Source organism: Oncorhynchus clarkii, chromosome 1, assembly GCF_045791955.1.
Source record: "Oncorhynchus clarkii lewisi isolate Uvic-CL-2024 chromosome 1, UVic_Ocla_1.0, whole genome shotgun sequence".
Classification (NCBI taxonomy): Eukaryota; Metazoa; Chordata; class Actinopteri; order Salmoniformes; family Salmonidae; genus Oncorhynchus; species Oncorhynchus clarkii.
Window position 1 is genome coordinate 23649286 of NC_092147.1, and position 16102 is coordinate 23665387.

Genomic DNA, 16102 nt, shown 5'->3' on the forward strand with positions numbered 1-16102 from the left:
GTACACCTCTCATTGACTCATGTCAATTAGCCTATCAGAATCTAAAGCCATGACATTTTATAATTTTCCAAGCTGTTTAAAGGCAGTCACAGTAAACTTCTGACCCACTGGAATTGTGATAGTGAAATAATCTGTAAACAATTGTTGGAAAAATTACTTGTCATGCACAAAGTAGATGTCCTTACCGACTTGCCAAAACTGTAGTTAACAAGAAATTTGTAGAGTGGTTGAAAAACTTGTTTTAATGACTCCAACCTAAGTGTATGTAAACTTCTGACCTTGACTGTATATAGCAGATCACTGGCTAATAAAGACTACAACCTTTATTCATTTCTACCCATATTTTTGTCAAGTTTTGAATCAGGTAATTTAAACAGATACGTCAATTGGAAAGGCAGCACATGTAACTAAACTTTCCACACACATTAATTTGAAAAAGCAGTTTATTAAAAACTAAAACTACAATATTCATTGAATTTCATGGGATAAAAAATGTCTATGTACATACAGCAAACCAAATCTTATTGGTTACGTGAACCTGCCAAAGGTTAACCAACATCCATTCAAAAAACAAAGCAACATTGGTGAATTAAATTGACCTTATGCATGTTAATCACATACTTTTGGATATTCATCAGACACAGTGAAAGAAATAGGATTTTACAAGCAGTAACTGAGGACTGAACTGTGGAATACTTGAAAGCTTACCCCATTGATTTGGATAATTACTGCTAGGTACATGCATTCTATGACAACACATTTTTACAACCAGGTGCATTATCTGTGTAGTAGTAAACATTAAGATATTCATTCATTTATTTAAACTGCGATCAAGGATGTTAATGAAGTTACACTTTATTGCGTTTTGATTGGCTCTCTACAGCTGGGGCTGCCCTTTTATTGCGATGATGAGGGAAGGTTGGCATCAGGTCAGCCTCACAAGCTAAAAAGAGAGAGACCTTAATCACTTCTTTAATTTCACAAACACTGATCCAATCATTTCTGTCATATAATCCTGAGGCCACACTTACGCAAAGGTTTCTCCTTAAAGTAGGAACTCTCCAAGCAGTCCTTAGCTGTGGCCCTAAGAGAGACAAACACTTGTGAGCCATGGAGGAGTGAAAGGAAGTATACTGCACATGTGTTAACGGAAGGTTTCTGTGTAAATATGTGAATGACGCAATGTGTAGAACTGTATACAGGTCTCTTCATGTAAGCATGTATGTATTTATAATGCTGAGCAGGTTTGTTCTTTGGTAGTTACCTGCGTAGAGGATTGTACATGAAGAGAAGGTTGAGTAAACGCAGCCCTGCATCAGACAACCAGGTGAACTTATTCTTCAAATTGTTGTATGGTTGTTTCCTCAAACTGTACTGTCCAACTAGGGGAAGACGAGTGAAGCCCTGCAAAATTTTAACACAACAGACGGGGGTTAACCAACAATATCCTTTTTTGAGGAGAAACTATCATTCGTTGTTGCATATTGTAAAATTAATCAACATTAAAGTGACTCAAATTAAACTTATGGCATGGTAAAATCCTAAATTCTGCGATTGTTTAGGAGAAAGTAGTACTGAGTGATTGGTTTGATTTGGGGTCGGTTTTGGTTAGATTATAAAACAACAATTTTCAATTTGAAAATGTTTTTTAGACATTAAATTCCCTATGCATTATGTGGGTTGAATGCTATAACACAGAATAAAACAATGAATAAAAACATCATGATAGTGACTGCTCACCACTGCTTATCACTTATTAACCATCATTATACACATTAATCAAATATTTCAGTTGTTGTGTATATTACATTTGTTTTATTTGATGACTTATTTCATTCCAAGTCATCATCTCATCTCTATAGATCTGTTGCCTATGCTGTCTGACAAAATCACTATTTTAGTAGTTCTTCAAAGTAAATAAGGCAATACCTCGCGAAGCAACTGCTCTCTATGTATCCCTTCTTGATCGTGCATTCTTCTGTCTTTTATGTAGCAGGCATAAAAGAAACACAGACCGGACAAGTAGCCACGTAATGGATTATGGTCATTGTAGTTAATGATCAAGTTTTCTGCACTAAACTATGTAGAATATTGGCCTGTTGGAAACTACAACTCCCTACTACGTCACACAGTTTGGGCATGATCTGATTTATCTCTAGAGAAACTGCAGCACAATGTGCGCATTGAGCTCACAGAAAACCCCTGAATTAAATGGAATTCAAATTGAACGCATGTAGGTCAATTAGTCTATAAAAATACAATTAAAAAAAAAACATTTTGGTTTATCGCTCAGCACTAGGAGACATTCATTACCGGCCAGATGTTTTCATTAGGGGTACCCAACAGTTGCACTATGAGGTCCACCTGTTGGATCTCAGAACCCCCTGGCAGCAAAGGTTTATGTGCAAGCAGCTCAGCCAGGATGCAGCCCACCGCCCTGGATAAATATGAGATACAGTATGTTCATACAAATGGTATGGTAATAAACATTGGTGACTGTGCCATGAAAATACTCTCTGGAGGGTTGATGTACAGATGGGATGGGAGATTCTCTGCTAGAACAAAGGATTGGATCATATTTAGAACAGAGAAAATCCTATTTAGAACAGAGAGGATCCCATTTGGAACAGAGTAAAGTTCACTAACTGAAAGGAGACAACTACATACATGACATAGACAACTCTCTCTATATGTTAAAACTTGTTTGGAAGAGGGAGCTCTGTGATAGTGACAAAACTCTAAATAAGTTTAAAAGGATCTGTGACCCATGTATCTTATGTGTATGGACAAAGTAGAGACTTAAAACAAATTACCACATGTCTAAGGCTGTGGTCTGAGTCTTGGTCCCTAGGAGGAGCTCTGGGGCTCTATACCTGGAGCGAGAGAAATAACAGGAGCTGATGAGGCTCAGGGAGGGTTAGGGATCAGTGCCTGAGGAGAAAGTAGAGGTTAAAGGACTGACTCACCACAATGTCACCACCCGGGGCGTCATAGGCTGTAGGGGGATACCGTAGCAACGTGCCAAGCCAAAGTCAGCTGGACAGAGAGGGAAACATTAGCACAATCAACCATCGACAGAAGCATGTTTTTACACACACAATAACCGACAGCTGTTGAATAATGTTGTAAACTGGTTATAAACTATGTCAAAATAATTGTTCTGCACATTGCTAATTGTTATGCATGTTACAGTATGTAAAACATTCACTATCAGAAGTGAAAACAGTACAATTAAAGCATTTTGTTTACAACAGTGCAAATTTAAAATCATTGAGGTATTGTTGTTCAGGGAAAGGACATGCGTAGTACAGTACATGCATACAGACGTAATCCAGGAGCACAGCGGTTGTATGGTGATGACTCACCAATCTTTACACAGCCTTTGTCTGTCATCAGCAGATTGGACACCTTCAGATCCCTGCCACATAGTCATGACATTTAATAAAGTAACCATACGAATCACAGCAAACTAAAAGACCACTACCGTCTAAGCATTGAAAGATTGCACTCAAGAGTACACATTACAAATTCATTACAGAATTCAAATCCATTATTACAATCAAATAAATATATCCCACAACAGACTGGATATTCCATCCTGGAGATTCCATCCTAAATAACAGCACAAGTCTGAGATATGGAGCCTGACAGTGAACGTCTCTGACCTGTGCAGAATAAAGTTGAGGTGAAGATAATCCAGACCTCTCAGCAGCTGCAGAGCTATACACTTCACCTGAAGGAGAAAAGAAAGTGAGACATTTCAACACACAGTTCTAAAATAATCAATGTTGTGTAATGTCAAGACAGTAGAAAAACAAGACAAGAGGACATTAATACATAATACTTCTCACTGTTGTACCTGTGCCTCTGAGAACGGTGTTGGCATGTTTTCCAGCAGACTGGCCAGGTCCTGCTCACAGTAACTCATAACTAGGAAGAGACTGAGCAGACACACACAGGTCAATTACTGATGAGTAGGCTACTGAATACAGTCAACCAAGATGGGACAGGTAAATACTGAATACACCCAAACTAAAATACTATGGAACAACAAAGTTGAGTTACTGTAGAAATGACAACTTAATGTAAAATTGTAAACTGTTACACAAGCATTAAATAAAAGTAAGTGAACAAATGTTTTTATCTGTTAAGAAAGAGTAGGTCTAGGCTTAATCATTTCTGAAGATGTTATCATTGCATATTGAATAAGGGTTCCAGTATAATTAGAGGGAATGTGTGTGTGTACTGTGAGGAGTGTACTGTGAGGAGTGTACTGTGAGGAGTGTACTGTGAGGAGTATACGCTGTCACCTCTCCAGGTGACTTCCCACCACCACCTCCTTTAACTCCACTATGTTGGGGTGTCTGAGTTTGAGCAACAGGGTAATCTCTCTCAGACTACTGATAGGGATCCCTGTGTGTAGAACAACACCAAGTCAAACAAACACAGAACATAACAAAGGCCATAAATAACAGAGATAACCTAATAATATGATGGAAATGTCTGAAAACTATTGTATACTTTGCTAAAAGCAACTGAAGCAAGGCAAGTGGCTGAGAACCCAGCTGTAAGCCTACCATCCTTTTCCTTGTCCATCCGGACCTTCTTCAGTGCTACAATATCATCAGACCTGGTGTCTCGAGCTCTGTCTGTGAATGGGATACAGTGTTTTAACCTAGGCTTACAGGCACTTAGACAGTTGTACAGTATGAAGTGTTCTTACCGGTAATTAAATAAGGCCTATGCGTAGGCCTAATCTGTGTTGCTCTGGACAGTACTGTGAATTACACCATCTAATAATCTCTTTCTAAGAACAGCCGCCAATCCTGTGTTAACAGATCAAGGTTAACTTACACACAATTCCATATGTTCCCTCGCCGATTCGGTTCAGTTTCTCAAATTCTTTCACACTCCTACAGTTCCCAAACTGACAGAAGAGAGGAAATGCATGCTTTTTCAATAATTGATCAATTCCTTTGCAATTATTGCTAATGACATTGCAACATTTCTTTATACATAAATGTGGGGAAAGGTGTGACAATGTAGCTTTTAAAGTTTTGCTATAAAGCTTTATCATTTTGGCAACTCAACAGAGGTCATTTCCTTGTAAAGGACCCATGAGCACCAACATGTGCAGTTTATAGGAGCATATCAAATTTGGTGTCAAATGAAAACTGAAAGTTAATATTTTAGGCATAGATGTGTTTTTCTTCTTTAAAATAAATATATATATATATATTATATATACACACACACACATGTATACACACACATGCATTTATACACACACACACATACATATATACACACACACACACACACACACACACACACACATATATACTGCTCAAAAAAATAAAGGGAACACTAAAATAACACATCCTAGATCTGAATGAATGAAATATTCTTATTAAATACTTTTTTCTTTACATAGTTGAATGTGCTGACAACAAAATCACACATAAATTATCAACGGAAATCAAATTTATCAACCCATGGAGGTCTGGATTTGGAGTCACACTCAAAATGAAAGTGGAAAACCACACTACAGGCTGATCCAACTTTAATGTAATGTCCTTAAAACAAGTCAAAATGAGGCTCAGTAGTGTGTGTGGCCTCCACGTGCCTGTATGACTTCCCTACAACGCCTGGGCATGCTCCTGATGAGGTGGCGGATGGTCTCCTGAGGGATCTCCTCCCAGACCTGGACTAAAGCATCTGCCAACTCCTGGACAATCTGTGGTGCAAAGTGGCGTTGGTGGATGGGAGCGAGACATGATGTCCCAGTGGTGCTCAATTGGATTCAGGTCTGGGGAACGGGCGGGCCAGTCCATAGCATCAATGCCTTCCTCTTGCAGGAACTGCTGACACACTCCAGCCACATGAGGTCTAGCATTGTCTTGCATTAGGAGGAACCCAGGGCCAACCGCACCAGCATATGGTCTCACAAGGGGTCTGAGGATCTCATCTCGGTACCTAATGGAAGTCAGGCTACCTCTGGCGAGCACATGGAGGGCTGTGCGGCCCCCCAAAGAAATGCCACCCCACACCATGACTGACCCACCGCCAAACCGGTCATGCTGGAGGATGTTGAAAGGCAGCAGAACGTCCTGCACGGTGTTGGGCTGTAAGCACAACCCCCACCTGTGGACGTCGGGCCCTCATACCACCCTCATGGAGTCCGTTTCTGACCGTTTGAGCAGACACATGCACATTTGTGGCCTGCTGGAGGTCATTTTGCAGGGCTCTGGCAGTGCTCCTCCTGCTCCTCCTTACACAAAGGCGGAGGTAGCGGTCCTGCTGCAGGGTTGTTGCCCTCTACGGCCTCCTCCACGTCTCCTGATGTGCTGGCCTGTCTCCTGGTAGCGTCTCCATGCTCTGGACACTACGCTGACAGACACAGCAAACCTTCTTGCCACAGCTCGCATTGATGTGCCATCCTGGATGAGCTGCACTACCTGAGCCACTTGTGTGTGTTGTAGACTCCGTCTCATGCTTCCACTAGAGTGAAAGCACCGCCAGCATTCAAAAGTGACCAAAACATCAGGCAGGAAGCATAGGAACTGAGAAGTTGTCTGTGGTTATCACCTGCAGAACTACTCCTTTATTGGGGGTATCTTGCTAATTGCCAATAATTTCCACCTGTTGTCTATTCCATTTGCACAACAGCATGTGAAATTTGTCAATCAGTGTTGCTTCCGAAGTGGACAGTTTGATAACACAGAAGTGTGATTGACTTGGAGTTACATTGTGTTGTTTAAGTGTTCCCTTTATTTTTTTGAGCAGTGTACATACATACATACACACACACACACACAGTGGGGGAAAAAAGTATTTAGTCAGCCACCAATTGTGCAAGTTCTCCCACTTAAAAAGACGAGAGAGGCCTGTAATTTTCATCATTAGGTACACTTCAACTATGACAGACAAAATGAGAAAAAAATCCAGAAAATCACATTGTAGGATTTTTTATGATTTTATTTGCAAATTATGGTGGAAAATAAGTATTTGGTCAATAACAAAATTTTCTCAATACTTTGTTATATACCCTTTGTTGGCAATGACAGAGGTCAAACCTCTTCTGTAAGTCTCCACAAGGTTTCACACACTGTTGCTGGTATTTTGGCCCATTCCTCCATGCAGATCTCCTCTAGAGCAGTGATGTTTTGGGGCCGTTGCTGAGCAACACGGACTTTCAACTCCCGCCAAAGATTTTCTATGGGGTTGAGATCTGGAGACTGGCTAGGCCACTCCAGGACCTTGAAATGCTTCTTACAAAGCCACTCTTTCGTTGCCCGGGCGGTGTGTTTGGGATCATTGTCAAGACCCAGCCACGTTTCATCTTCAATGCCCTTGCTGATGGAAGGAGGTTTTCACTCAAAATCTCACGATTCATGGCCCCATTCATTCTTTCCTTTACACGGATCAGTCATCCTGGTCCCTTTGCAGAAAAACATCCCCAAAGCATGATGTTTCCACCCCCATGCTTCACAGTAGGTATGGTGTTCTTTGGATGCAACTCAGCATTCTTTGTCCTCCAAACATGACGAGTTGAGTTTTTACCAAAAAGTTATATTTTGGTTTCATCTGACATTCCCCCAATCTTCTTCTTGATCCCCCAAATGCTCTCTAACAAACTTCAGACGGGCCTGGACATGTACTGGCTTAAGCAGGGGGACACGTCTGGCACTGCAGGATTTGAGTCCATGGCGGCGTAGTGCGTTACTGATGGTAGGCTTTGTTACTTTGGTCCCAGCTCTCTGCAGGTCATTCACTAGGTCCCCCGTGTGGTTCTGGGATTTTTTCTCACCGTTCTTGTGATCATTTTGACCCCACGGGGTGAGATCTTGCGCGGAGCCCCAGATCAAGGGAGATTATCAGTGGTCTTGTATGTCTTCCATTTCCTAATAATTGCTCCCACAGTTGATTTCTTCAAACCAAGCTGCTTACCCATTGCAGATTCAGTCTTCCCAGCCTGGTGCAGGTCTACACTTTTGTTTCTGGTGTCCTTTGACAGCTCTTTGGTCTTGGCCATAGCGGAGTTTGGAGTGTGACTGTTTGAGGTTGTGGACAGGTGTCTTTTATACTGATAACAAGTTAAAACAGGTGCCATTAATACAGGTAACGAGTGGAGGACAGAGGAGCCTCTTAAAGAAGAAGTTACAGGTCTGTGAGAGCCAGAAATCTTGCTTGTTTGTAGGTGACCAAATACTTATTTTCCACCATAATTTGCAAATAAATTCATAAAAAATCCTACAATGTGATTTTCTGGATTTTGTTTTCTCATTTTGTCTGTCATAGTTGAAGTGTACCTATGATGAAAATTACAGGCCTATCTCGTCTTTTTAAGTGGGAGAACTTGCACAATTGGTGGCTGACTAAATACTTTTTTGCCCCACTGTACACCTTAACCAAATACATTTAAACTTAGTTTCTCACAATGCCTGACATTTAATCCAAGTAAAAAATCCCTGTTTTACATCAGTTAGGATCAACACTATTTTAAGAATGTGAAATGTCAGAATAATAGTAGAGAGTATATAGATACATTTCCTCCAGCATCTTCACAAGGCCCTTTGCTGTTGTTCTGGGATTGATTTGCACTTTTTGTACCAAAGTACGTTCATCTCTAGGAGACAGAACGCGTCTCCTTCCTGAGCGGTATGACGGCTGCGTGGTCCTGTGGTGTTTATACTTGCGTACTATTGTTTGTACAGATGAACGTGGTACCTTCAGGCATTTGGAAATTGCTCCCAAGGATGAACCAGACTTGTGGAGGTCTACAATTTGTTTTCTGACATCTTGGCTGATTTATTTTGATTTTCCCATGATGTCAAGCAAAGAGGCATTGAGTTTGAAGGTAGGCCTTGAAATACATCCACAGGTACACCTCAAATTGACTCAAATGATGTCAATTAGCCTAACAGAATCTTCTAAAGCCATGACATCATTTATAATTTTCCAAGCTGTTTAAAGGCACAGTCACAGTAAACTGTTGACCCACTGGAATTGTGATACACTGAATCATAAGTGAAATAATCTGTCTGTGTAAACAATTGTTGGAAAAATTACTTGTGTCATGCACAAAGTAGATGTCCTAACCGACTTGCCAAAACTATAGTATGTTAACAAGAAATTTGTGGAGTGGTTGAAAAACAAGTTTAAATGACTCCAACCTAAGTGTATGTAAACTATATATATATATATATATTTCTCAACCAATATACATCTCCCCCCAAAAGATCTGGCCACACAGATGGAAAAGGGGTGTTAATCTACGAGAAAAAGTCTTAGAAATATAAAAGGTATTAGAAATAAATCACAACACAATCATGTTGAAGTAAATGCCAACTAATATCAACATTTATATAAGGTTTTGTAGAAATGATTTGCCTTCTGTAGTAAATTGGTTTTATGTAACCTTTATTTAACCAGGCAAGCCAGTTAAGAACAACAATTATGTTAAGGGGTTTTGATCCACTTCACTTAACCAAAATACAGTTTTTCAAACTCAAGGTGTCATATCATAGCTGACATCCCATTCTTTCTGCAGACATATTTGAATCTTTATTCGAATGAGATAGTTAAGAGTTTTTGGAAAACGTGGTCACATAAACAACTGAAGGAGATTTTACTGTCATTATGTTACAAAATGTGGATCTGCACTGTTTCTCAAGTAAATGTATTTGAGTAAAATGTTCACTTCTGCATATAGGTGTATTGTTTGTTAAACTTTACTAACAATGGTATTAGCTTGGCATTCATTTTAAAGTTAAAAGGTGAGTCTCAGCGTCACAGTTAACTTGGAATTGCCCCATATCACTTTCTCAGCACTGTGCCGTTTGATACAGCCCAAATTAACCTGGCTGGGATTTATAGGGATCTCCCAGGCAGCTTTGTCTAAGGTCACAGAGTTCTAAGTACAGGACATTCCATTGACGGTGTGAATGGACATCAAAACAAAACCTTTGCGCCGGTAACGTCACTGCGTGTCAGGGTTTGCGAGAGTGACGTTCCAAATTAAACTGACAAAGCACCCGACTTGCAATCGTATCAACGTACTTGTGTCCAGCTTATAAAACCGTCTTAAATACATTCCGACTAAATGAAGTGGCGTCATTTGATGTATCCTTGCTGACCATCAGGGTGCCGGTAATTTGTTAAAGAATACGTGGCCCACATAACAATAAAATGCCCACTAGCTAGTAGCTACTGTATGCATGTTGCTTACCCTGTGTTTTTGCGGTACTGTGAACGTTCTGTTGTTCTTGATCGACTTCAGCTTTATGGGGTCCGGGTCAGTATCTGCAGCGTTCTCCATTGTTATTTGGACGCCCAAGATGATGGTTCATTCGCCCTTTGCTGTACTGTGATGACAGAAAATGCGACCAGTACGCGAATATACGTCCAGAAACATTCAAAACAGTATGATTGGCAGGAAACCACACACTCGGTGCTTTGTCTATTAAATGGACGACTACAAGCTTTCCCGGGGTTCAAGATGGTGAGATCCGCTTCCCCTCAGAAATTAAATTACTTTGTTTATTTACATCTATTTAGAAATTGCTTTTTCGCCCCCATATGACGATATCCACTTGAATCATTCCTCATATAAATTAAATAGTACAATAATATCCCCACTAAGGCCGGGGAAAAATTACAACAAATATTTAATGCATCCAAAAAGCACCAGAAATTACTTTGTTCCTCAAATCTGTACATATCTAATACCACTTCTTATAATGGATTACTGCAATTGGTACATCTAGCACTCATATAGCACAGATCAATAGGGAATCAATGGCTCAAGGGGATGGCAGGCCTGTAGTATTTATGTGACCTTACTTTTTCCAAAATCGTTATGCCTTGTTAGTGATGGCTCTACCAACACAGATTGGTTGCCTTCTAGGTCGTGGCTCCTTGTTTGCCTCCTCTATAGTTTTGGTGGGTGGCTGAGCATAGAGGTCCTCTTTGGATGGGGCAGTGACAATTATGGCAGGGGGTATGAATGAAGAGGGGGAGGAAGTTTCACCAACCGAAATCTCTGCTGGAGAGGGGGTTGGCTTACTTGGCTCTATAATTAGAAGATGAAGAAGTGAACATTGTCATATCATTTAGTTTCTCAAAGCTAATTAAGGCATTTATAAGTTATATTCTTCAGAAAGTGAAATAACCAACATGTGGCAGCCTTTAATGTAGCAATTCAATCTAAAATACTTCTACTTTCAGCAACTTCCTGTATCATATGTAGCCAATTCAAGTATCACTCAACGGTTTCACAATCGTGAGGAATCTGAGTGAGTTGTCTTCATTTGTAGATATGAGTAAGGGTGATTAGGGTTGTTATAATAATACCAATGGAATATCGTGCCTCAATAGTGTCACTCTGTTTTGTTCTTGAGGATCGATCAGTGTAATGCAAGCACCTTTAAATTGGATTGTGCTAATTTCTTAAGAGTGTTAGAGGGAGCATCATTCAAGGAACAATAAAGATTAACCTCGTAACAACAGCTGCTATCTACTCATTCATGTATTAGTCATTTTAACTGTTGAAATATTTGTAAACCTGAAATACTACAGTTATTTTTTTACTTGAGCATTACCAACAAAAAAAAATGTGCAGGGATTTATGTTTTTGTTTTCAACTTAAGGAAAACCAATAGAATAGTAATGTCTTTGTCCTCTAGCAACAACCAAAAAGGTAGTCTAAACTGTAACTTTGTATAATATTTTCATAGTGCTCATAAGCTTTCTGACTCAAAAGTCTTTCTGAAAGCTTACAAGAAAATAGTGAATCAAAAAGAAGATGTGTACACTTAAGGTGGATGGGTTTGCATTGAAAACACTGAACACATGTTCACACTGGTAGGCTATCTGCTCCCAAGAGTACTTTATAATCTGTTTATTGGCCACTGACAGTAAACAATGATGTTCAAAATATTTGTTCTCTCTCAATGTATGTAATTATTTTAATACAATAGATTTATCATAGACATTAATTAATGATTGTGCAATTTGCAATAATCAAGACAAATAACTACCATAAAGAGCTTAAGCCTGGTTGCTTACCCTCATTTGCTTGCTGGCTCACTGCAGACCCCATCTGACATTTGGTCAACACAACCTGCAAGTATCCATGCTTTGTCTATTAGTGTGTCTGTCAATGCCTGGAGCATTACTCAGACAGGACACCTCTCTCTCTCTCTCTCTCTCTCTCTCTCTCTCTCTCTCTCTCTCTCTCTCTCTCTCTCTCTCTCTCTCTCTCTCTCTCTCTCTCTGTCTCAATTTCAATTCAAGGGGCTTCATTGGCAATATATGTCTACACTGCCAAAGCAAGTGAAACAGATCATAAACAAAAGTGAAATAAACAATAAAACATTTACAGTAAACATTACACTCACAAAATAATAAAGACATGTCAAAGTTCATGGTAGGTCTATCTATATACAGTATTGTAATGATGTGCAAATAGTTAAAGTACAAAAGGGGAAACAATTTACAATGCTGTGATTGCACACTGTGGTATTTCAACCAATAAATATGGGAGTTTATCAAAATTGGACTTTGTGGGTCTGTGTAATCTGAGGTAAATATGTGGCTCCAATATGGTAATACACTTGGCAGGAGGTTAGGAAGTGCAGCTCAGTTTCCACCTCATTTTGTGGGCAGTGTGTACATAGCCTGTCTTCTATGAGCCTTCTCAGAGCATACCTTTAAATAATAATTTATGTTTATGATTTGGAAAGGTTGATCGTGTATTTTGGAAAGTGGAGGACAAAGGGTTAAAGTAAGCATCATGTCATGTGACTAACAATAATGGCCTCTTCCATTAAACTTCAGCAACAGAAAAGCCTCTCTCACGTGACCTGTTCTGAACAAGCAGAGTACCCTTTGCGCGTCTTTTTTCCCCTCAATCGAGGTTAGCCAAAGCCGCGTCAGTTTTTAGATAGGGGCGTATCCCAGCCTACATACGCCACGTCATTAGTCAACATCATTAGAGCCGTGATTGGATGGATTCGGGGGGCCTCAGCCAGACAAAGACAAGAGAAGATCAGGGATTTGTTTCTGTTGTTCCATTCAACAACAGAGCGATACGAACCATGTTTCAGCAGAATGTAGTATCTATCTATACCTTATGTCATGCCTTATTGGAACGGATTTATTGATAATATCTGTTGGAAAAAACTTTGGAAGTTTCAAAATTTTAAAATTGTCCATACATATTTTCCTGTCAACCACTATATGAAGAAGTTTAAGGAAAACATAAACTCAAATTGTACCTTTTGTAATGACCACCCAGAAACTGTGTTGGATCTTTTTTGGCATTGTATTCATGTAAGGAAACTGTGGCAAGACATCAGTAGATTTATAATTGAACACATTTATGAAGATTTTTTACTCTATTGTGGAGAGATGTAGAAATAAGCTGAAACAATTGTATGTAATTAATTTCATTATTCTTTTGGCCAAATTTCATATTCACAAATGTAAATTTACAAACAAAACACAACATTTTCTTACCTTACAAAAAGAAATTGAACTATATTTTAAGACAATTAAATACTCTACTAACAAAAAAGCTGTTAGAATTATAAGTGTATGCATGTCCCTTAAGGTCCTTGTGTAATGTGATATTGTACCCCCTAGACCAATTGTCCTTTGTAAATGATTTATATATACTTGTGTTCCCTCATGTACTTCCTGTATTGATTTGTTGTTAATAAAAATGTTTAAAAAAAACATTTAAAAAGAAGAGAAAATCAGGTGAGTGCAGTGAAAATACAGGATCCCACAACCGCAGGGCTCTCCAGAGAGTGGTGCGGTCTGCACAACGCATCGTCGGGGGCAAACTGCCTGCCCTCCAGGACACCTACAGCACCCGATGTCACAGGAAGGCCAAAAAGATCATCAAGGACAACAACAACCCAAGCAACTGCCTGTTCACCCCGCTACCATCCAAAAGGCGAGGTCAGTACAGGTGCATCAAAGCTGGGACTGAGAGACTGAAAAAAAGCTTATATCTCAAGGCCATAAGACTGTTAAACAGCCTTCACTAACACAGTGAGGCTGCTACCTACATACAGACTTGAAATAATTGGCCACTAACAAATGGATCACTAGTCCCTTTACTAATGCCACTTTAATAATGATGTTTACATATCTTGCATTACTCATCCCAGATATTATATACTGTATTTTCTACCATCTATTGCATCTCGTCTATGCCGGGCGGTCATGGCCCATCCATATATTTATATGTACATATTCTTATTCCATCCCTTTACTTAGATTTGTGTGTATTAGGTAGTTGTGGAATTGTTAGATTACTTGTTAGATATTGCTCCACTGTCGGAACTACAAGCACAAGCATTTTGCAACACTCGCAATAACATCTGCTAACCATGTGTATGTGACTAATAACATTTTATTGTATTTGATTTAAAGGGAGAGCTAGGCAGTTCAAGCCCCCTTGGGTGCTGCCATAGATTTACATTAGAAGTACCCATCCAAGAAGGCTCAAGGTCATTAGCCACAGATAAAATGACGTCAAATTACGTTATATCTACCATCGCTTTGATTGGACTGATCATGTCAACATCATTCTTTTAAAATCTTATCTAGGAAGCTAGATATGCAGTCATCATCATGACAATCTTGACAATCTACTGGCAAATCCTTTTCAATCCTTGTCACATGAAGAGAAATTATAGATAAAACATATCGGAGCTCATTGGCCATTGGACATAAACATTACACAGCAAGTCGGAAATCGCAAATTCAACAGTGAGTGGTTTGGAAGGAATCGGTGGCTAACTGCAAGCAATGCAGAGCAATTACTATTTTGCTTCCACTGCTTGCTATTCAGTGGAGAGGGTGTGTGGTCCAAGTCTGGGTTTAAGAATTTAAAACATCTGTCTGAAAGAGTCTCTTTTCCAAGCTTAAAATAATAAACATTCACACGCAACACCATGGGTCAGTAAATGTTTAATAAATTGTCCATGCTGTCAATCCTGCATGACTTCTGCTGCATTCAAAACAACTGGAAAATTGGAACTGGGAAATCTCAGATTTCAGTGAGTTCAAGACAACCGGAAACTCTGAAAAAAAACGAGCTCTGGCTGGGAAAATATGTTTTGAACTGTCATCCAACTTGGAATTCCAAGTCGGGAACTCGGGCTTCTTTCTAAATCAAATCAAATCAAATATTATTGATCATATACACATATTTAGCAGATGTTATTGCGGGTGTAGCGAAATGCTTGTGTTCCTAGCTCCAACAGTGCAGTAGTATCTGACAGTGCAGTAGTATCTTAAAACGATTAACAACAATACACACAAATCTAAAAGTAAAAGAATAGAATTAAGAAATATATAAATATTAGATTGAGCAATATCGGAGTGGGATTGACTAAAATACAGTAGAATAGAATACACTATATACATATGAGAAGATCACTGACGTCATGATTCAACCTTGTTTTTCCCCAGAGTTCCCAGTTGTCTTAAACGCACCAGAAATCCAGAGAATGTCAGACTTTGATGACAAAGTTGAATTTCAAAATTTGCCCACAACTTGGACCGCCTTGCCACCTTCTTGTTCAAGTGAGCACAGCACAACAACGGTGAGTCCAGAAATGTCTTGTATGCTGCGGCATAAATTATGTAATATGCCAGGGAGATATGTATACTATGGCTAAGAAAGTAGTACTAAGTGTATGTTGTGTAGCTAGCTGTTAGTAGCCCATGTGCCTCACTCACCCTAATAATTTGGGCCCCTTTCCCCTCATAACTTAGCCTACTGTTATGACTTGGTGCTGCACATGTATCCTATAGCCTGTTTTAGAGAAATGTAATCATCGAATATTGTAAGACGTTTCATTGTCTGCTTACATGCCTCCTTTATTTATCCCACGGTTCTGACTTGGTGTACAAGGAGAATGCTGTAAGAACGCCCATGTTCTGAATCCATGTTCTGAATTCTGTTGCTGTACATTTCAAAAGTACTGAAGAAATAGTTATATTGACTACGTCCATCCTAGCTCTCTCATTAATGTCTTAATCGAAATGAGGGATTGCCTTTTATCTTCTCGTCATCCCCAGG

General features: G+C 39.5%; 1 protein-coding gene across 3 annotated transcripts; it reads right to left on the bottom strand.

The window, feature by feature from the left end:
• Positions 1-425: 425 nt before the first annotated feature.
• LOC139390042 (cyclin dependent kinase 10) lies at positions 426-12156 on the bottom strand. 3 transcript variants are annotated; one of them, XR_011629472.1, is made up of 14 exons: positions 10232-10481; positions 4855-4927; positions 4578-4649; positions 4311-4413; positions 3860-3941; positions 3666-3733; positions 3366-3418; positions 2967-3036; positions 2814-2873; positions 2314-2437; positions 1930-1982; positions 1265-1404; positions 1032-1084; positions 426-943 (listed from the first exon to the last, which is right to left on the bottom strand). XR_011629472.1 is itself a non-coding variant. In XM_071137190.1 (14 exons), the coding sequence occupies exons 2-14, from the start codon at positions 10319-10321 to the stop codon at positions 849-851; spliced, it is 1083 nt and encodes a 360-aa protein (XP_070993291.1). In that variant the 5' UTR covers positions 10322-10367; positions 12070-12156; the 3' UTR covers positions 426-848. The 3 variants fall into 3 exon arrangements, 2 of the variants coding, with proteins under 2 accessions (XP_070993291.1, XP_070993374.1); XM_071137190.1 differs by lacking the exon at positions 1930-1982 and adding an exon at positions 12070-12156 and having other exon boundaries at positions 10232-10367; XM_071137273.1 differs by lacking the exon at positions 1930-1982 and adding an exon at positions 10846-10935 and having other exon boundaries at positions 10232-10367.
• Positions 12157-16102: the final 3946 nt, after the last annotated feature.

Bases quoted from the DNA above. Each gene is read 5' to 3' on its own strand.
- LOC139390042 (XM_071137190.1), bottom strand. From the start codon at position 10,321: ATGGAGAACGCTGCAGATACTGACCCGGACCCCATAAAGCTGAAGTCG. The intron at 4,414-4,577 runs GTAGGCTTACAG...TTCTACACACAG, and splicing joins GATGGACAAGGAAAAGGATG to GGATCCCTATCAGTAGTCTG. The intron at 2,438-2,813 runs GTAATTTGTTTT...ATATTTATCCAG, and splicing joins ACCACAGCCTTAGACATGTG to GGCGGTGGGCTGCATCCTGG.